The sequence below is a fragment of the Rhincodon typus genome, chromosome 32, assembly GCF_021869965.1.
Source record: "Rhincodon typus isolate 14 chromosome 32, sRhiTyp1.1, whole genome shotgun sequence".
NCBI classification, from domain to species: domain Eukaryota; kingdom Metazoa; phylum Chordata; class Chondrichthyes; order Orectolobiformes; family Rhincodontidae; genus Rhincodon; species Rhincodon typus.
The window spans coordinates 5,233,523-5,240,022 of NC_063363.1; the positions used below are offsets into that span (position 1 = coordinate 5,233,523).

Sequence of the window (6,500 nt, forward strand, 5' to 3'; positions counted from 1 at the left end):
TCTGGTTTAGAGTTAATTGTCTTTTAAAGGTAGATAGTGGTCACTATAGCATTTTGTCAATTGGTCAATCAATTATAAGGAAAATGAAGTTTTTAAATAGAGAGGATTAGTGTAAAATTTAATTGTATGAAATAAGAGATTAAGTGGCCTCAACCATAGTTTGGTAGATTTTCTTAGCAAATCAGTTTGAATGTTAAGATGACCATAGATTCTGTTTCTTTTAATCCACTGGAATTAATTTGCAGTAATTAACTGGACTGAATGTCTACTTTCGACATCGGTGGTCCAGAATGTGCTGACAGCTAGTAGCACAAAAAGTCTCCTAAAAACTGAAAGTGTGATCCATTAGTTATTTTTAAAGTGTATGGATGAATTTAAAAACGACAGATTTGTTCATGATGGTTGCAAAATACAGAGTTTTGTATTTTTTTCATGACATACTGAACCTGGATCTATTGCCTAATTAACTCCCTGTCATTTTTATTGAATTGAAGTATAAAATAGAGATATTCCAAATTAAATTTACTGGTCAGTGTTTTCTGAGTAGATACTGTAAGTATTTAAAAGGAGAGGTAGGAAGATTTTTGAAATGTCAAGAACTTTACACAAAAGAGCGTAAGGTCTCAGCAAATCAGCCAAGATTTTGTTGAATAGAATAGTGGGCAGGTTTGAGGGGCTGAGTGGCCAACTGCTACTGTTTCTTATGTTCTGAAGATAATTTGGGATAGCTGGTGATGCAATATTAGTCATTCCAAGTTTGAATAATTTAGTTCCTAATTATTTTCTGCAAGTGCCAAGATGCCACTTAAATTTTAATTTTTTGTGTCTGGTGATACGCAATTTCATTTTAAAATATGCTGATTAGTATTAGCTCCTCTAAAATCATTTGGTTTAATTTTCTTGTGTGTTTTTGGGTAATAGAAACTTAATGGATAATTTGTATAGCTTGTTATAAAAACAAAATTGTGCTTTTTCTCAGTCAACTGTAAACTCAACACTTGATTGAGTGGATATGCCATCTTAGAAACAGATATGAGAGGGAGAATTGCTCAGTTCTGTGGGTGAATACTGATTGCTGGGTGTCCTTCTCATTTGATAGGCAATTTGACTTGTTGTGATCCAGAAAAGCATCGTTCTTGAACTATTGTCACACATGTACTTGATAAAGTCCACTTTATTGGAGAATGTTGCTTTTGGATCAGATAATCCAAGAAGCATGGTTAACCTCAAGTTAAATAACCTGTGAGCATCAGTATACATTTTGAAGGTACATTTTACTGCTTTGAATGATGCATTTTAAGCATGGGAAGTTTCCTGTTTGTGATCTAAATTATGGCCTCTGATGTTCTCTCTTTCTTTACATTGAATTGAGAGCTGTAGATAAGGAACAGTGCATTATTGCTAACAAAATACATTCCTGAATTCTTCATTGGTATATAAAATACTTTGGTGACAACTAAGTGAACAATTTTAAATGTTGGCAAGTTTGTTTGGAAGCTATGATCCTGAAAAGATCTAAATCTTAAAGTACCCTTTTGGGTATGTTGCTACACAGCTTACCCAAGAAAAAGTTTTCAACCTGTTCATTTAAACTGTGCCAATGCATAATGCCTCTTGTCATATCCCTTCTCAGTTTGAATGCACTCGAACCACATAGCTCCCAAAGGATGTAAACAAACATGCACAGACCAGATCAAAGGTGATCTGACTACATAGATCTATACAAAGCTGCCCTGTTGTGAGAATGATCTGCCCACTGATCATACCATATCATGGCCTCTTGTTAGCCCATTACACATCACAGGTTGCAATAGAGCACTGCAGTTTTTAGGTGACAGTTCTTGTCTTCAGCAACCTTTAAATTTTGCAGATTTACTCATTTTTCTGATTTTGTTCATAAATTAGATTGCCTGTTGATAAGAGTGGAATGTAGTTGGAAAATCCCAATTTAGGTCTCAGTGGTGATTTAATTGATCTCTGCTAGAGCAGCAGTAGGGGCTGTTAAATTAAGCTTGTGAATTTGGAAGAGGGGGGGTTGTTTCGAGTCCTCAAACCCAAAGTTATGAAGTGGACTCTTTTTCAATTTCTTTTGTTTTGTTATATTGCAGTGGAAGCACTGTTATTTTGAACTTTTTATTTCTTTATTTTTCTAATTTATTACTATGATTTTGTATTTTAAAATTTTTGTAATACTGGATTTTTTAATGTACCTCAGATGGTGCCGTAAGTGGCAACTTGTAAACTTGTCACTGTACACGTGAGTGCATGTGACAGTAAAGCTAATTCAATTCAATATTGCACCAAGGAATCAAGGAAAAGTGGGGAAAATTGTTAATAAGACAAACTTAGTCCTGCATCAGGCAAAGCAAAGCAAATATATTTGTCATTCCTTTTTTCTAGCCAGTGTGTACTGTGCCGGAGTGCACATATAGATGTCGGGAGAGACCAAATTTTGATGCTGTTTGATCCCTGGTCACTGAGTATGAGTGGACATTTGGGAAAGGTGTCCATGGAATTATACATTGAAGAGGGTGAAAATCAATGATTGATAAACAAACCTATAGCAAATCCAACACACGTTATTCATAAAATGTGCGTAGATGAAACAATTTTGTTTAGTTAGCATTTACTTCAATATCGTTTGATCAAATCGCAACTAATGGGAAAAGGGTGAAAATTGGGGTGGGGCGGCGGGGGCGGAGAAAAGGTGTAGGGACAAAGTAGGAGTGCAGGTTAGTGATGAAGCTAATTGTTATCAGAAAATGAAAGGTACAGTCAGTGAACGAATGTCATATTAATAATTTTCCCTACATTTGTATAAGATTTGTATCTGAATGCACATAGCACTCGGAATAAAGTTAGAGTTAGCAGCACAAATAGAGACAATGGGATATGATTTGGTGCATATCTTTGAGACATGGTTAACCAGGCCTGGGAGATGAATGTCCAAGAGTATTTGGATACCAGTGTTTTAGAAGAGTGGACAAAAAGGAAAGCGATGAAAGGAAGAGTGCTGTCGTGGGAAATGAATTTATATCTGGAAATCAAGACATATAACTCGTCTGGGTAGAAATATGAACCAGCAAGGGAAACAAGTCCTGGTGGGAGTAATCTTTACGTTACTTAACAGTAGTTCCACAGTAGGACAGTGTATAAATCAGGCAATAGTGGGGGCTTGTAAGAAAGGTGCAACAATAATTGAGTGATTTTTTAAAATATCTATATAGGCAGGCTTAGTCAAATTGGCAAGGGTAGCATTAAGGGAGCATTCATAGTGTATTAGAGATTATTTCCTGGTGCAGTATGTTGGGGAAGCAATCAGGAAGCAGGCTAATTTGGATTTAGCATTATGCAGTAGGATGGGATTAATTAATAACCTAGTAAACGGTGCTTTGGAAAAGAATGATCATAGCATGCTGGCATTTCAAAATCCGTTTGAAAACGTGAAACTGGAGTTTGATATTAAAGATAATTTCACAGACATGAGGATATATTTGGCCCTAGTGAACTGAATCAAAAGGTGGAACAGTTGAACAGTGGTGGATAAGGAGATATTTTAGTTGGGAGGAATTGAATATGCACCAACAAAGAGGGAAGATTGTTAGGAGGGATGGCTTGGGGGAATCATCCATGGCTAAGCAAAGTAGTCAAAAGATAACAAAGGCAAAATCTAAGATGTACCATATTGCAAAAGTGACTGAGGCTGGAAGATTGGAAAATGTTAAAGACCAACAAAAATTTACGAAACAAGGTAATAGAAAAAATTAAGTTGATTATGATAGAAAACTAGTGCAAAACATTAAAACGGATAGCAAAAGCTTTTGTAAGTATATAAAAAGGGAATAGCTGAGGTGAATGTGGGTCTCTTAGAGGACGAGACTGGGGAATTATTAGTGGGGAACGCAGAACTGGCAGAGACAGTAAATCAGTATTTTGCCTCCATTTTCACGGTGGAGGACACTGAAACAATCCCAACGTAACTGATTATATGGAGGTTACAAACAGGAATTTTAAAAAATTGCTGTCACTAAGGACGAGGTATTAGCAAACTATTGGGATTAAAGGCAAACAAATCCCGAGGGCCTGACCATCTGTGTTCTAGGGTCGTAAAGGAAGTGGCAGCATATAATTCATCTTTTGGTTGTAATATTTCAAAATTCCCTTGATCCTTGAAAGTTTGGAAAATACTAATGTAATGCACTTGTTCAACAAGTAGGAAACCATAGACCGGTTAGTTTAACATCTGTCGTTGGGACCTGTTATTAAGGAAATAGTACCAGCACAATTGGAAAGTCAAAACACTTTGGGGGTGGGGGTGGTCCTGTGGTTTTAGTATATCTGGACTTCCAAAAGACAGTTGATGAGGAAGAGGTTAATGCTCAAGGTAAAATCATGCTGGGTTAAGGGTAATATTAGTTTGGATAGAGGATTGGCTAACCAACAGAAGTCTGAGATAAGAAGGTGTAGAGCTGGATGAACACAGCAGGCCAAGCAGCATCAGAGGAGCAGGAAAGCTGACGTTTCGGGTCTGGACCCTTCTTCAGAAAAAACAGAAATCTGAGTTATGAGCGAAGAATTTTTCTTTGATTGACAAGCTATAATTAGTGGAGTGCTGCAGGGTTCAGTACAGAGGACCTCAACAGGTCTACAATCTATGTTGATGACTTGGATGCGAAGATAGAATGTACTTTGGCCAGACTTGCAGATGGTACGAAAGTAAGTATCTTAGTTGCAATGACGAAATATAGGTAAGATATTTACAAATCGATTCTGGATTGGTTAGGTGAATGGGCCAAAATTTGGCTAATCGAGATTATCCATTTTTGTTGGAAAAATAATAGGGCAACTTTTACCTAAAAAGAGAGAAATGTCAAAATGCTTTGGTGCAGAGGGATCTGAATGGCCTTGTGCATGAATTGCAGAATGTTGGCTTGCAGATACAGCAGGTAATAATGAGAGCAAATTGAATTTTGGCATTTATTGCTAAAGGAATAGAGTATAAAAGTGGGCAGTATTATTGCAGCTGTACAAGTTATTGGTGAGACTGCATCTGGAGTACTGTGTACAGTTTTGGCCACCTTACTTGAGGAAGGGCATAATTGGATTGGAGGCAGTTCAGAGACGGTTCACTCGATTTGATTCCAGAGATGCAGTGTTTGACTTACAAATTAAGATTGATGCCAGTACTTACCGTAGTTTAGAAGAATGAGAGAAAATCTAATTGACGTATATAAGATATAAAGGAGGTTGACTAAGTTGACCTAGAATAGATGTTCCCTCTTGTGGGGCAATTTAGAACAAGAGGTCATAGTTTCAGGCAAAGGGGTACAGATTTAGAACAGAGATGAGAAGGAATCTGTTCTGAAGAAGGGTCACTGGACTTGAAACATTAATGCTGATTTCTCTCCACAGATGCTGCCACACCTGCTGAGATTTTCCAGCTGTTAATGTTTTTGCTTGTAAAGGAATTCCTACTGTCAAAGGCTTGCGAATCTCTGGAATTCACTATCCCGGAGTGCGATGGTCACCGAGATTCCAAATAAATTTGACAGACATTTTTCATTAGTAACAGATTAAAGGTTTATAGGGAGCAGGTAAAAAAAGTAGAATTGCGGCCAAGGTGAAATCAGCCATGATTGAATCAAATGATAGAGCAGGTTTGAGGGGCTGAGTTGCCGACTGCTCCCAGTTCTTATATTCTTAAGTGCCAATGATGAATTATGGTTTTCAGTACCAATGAGTTAATATTTAGTAAAATATTGCAAATTCATATAAAAATTATTTCTGGATAATGTTGGTGTTTATGTTTGAAACTGGGAATACTCTTTTTATACCATCAGCTGACATGAATGGAAGGACATAGGACTCCTAGAATATTATAACACTCTTACTATGATGCCAATTTTAAATTTATCACTTCTCCAAGATTTTCTTGTATTGCTCACAAAATGTTGCCTCTGGCTCCATTAGTCAGTCTTAACTCTGCAACATTGTAATGTATAGACCTTTTTAAAGCTGCTAAATTTTTGACATGCCTACACATCCACCAGTAATGTGCAAATATTGATCATTAATAAATTATGCTAATACTTAACACTTCTGAGATTTTAAAAAAAGCCTCTGTGGTCATTGGCTCTGCTATTCAGGTCAGGTATTATATAAATCATCTATTTATTGTCAGTTACTGCTCATAACCAGACTGGATCTTCCCCAGTTGTTGTTCAGGTCACAGACCTCAAATGTTAACTGTTTTTCTGTGCAAATTCTGCCTCCACTGTTTTCTATTTCTGTTCAGATTTTTAGCATCCGTGGTATTTTGCTTTGGCCCTCACTTATTTGGTGGATTAAAATGTTGCCACTGGCCCACTATAAAATTTTGTGTTGAATGAACTCGTCTTGGGTACAGCACTAGTGAAAACCACAGTTGGTATTCACAATTCTTGAGGGGAATGAGTTGGGAGATATGTGTTGGGGGTGGTTTGATGATGCAGGTGAATTGC

General features: G+C 37.0%; 1 protein-coding gene across 1 annotated transcript in view; it reads right to left on the reverse strand.

Moving 5' to 3' along the window:
- Positions 1–278, reverse strand: part of kmt2a (lysine (K)-specific methyltransferase 2A) — a 74,272-nt gene extending 73,994 nt beyond the window's left edge. Inside the window, exon 1 of the mRNA XM_048615355.1 lies at positions 270–278. Within this exon, the coding sequence (XP_048471312.1) occupies positions 270–278 (9 nt within the window). The remainder of the gene's footprint in view (positions 1–269) is intronic.
- Between the last annotated feature and the right edge of the window lie 6,222 nt (positions 279–6,500).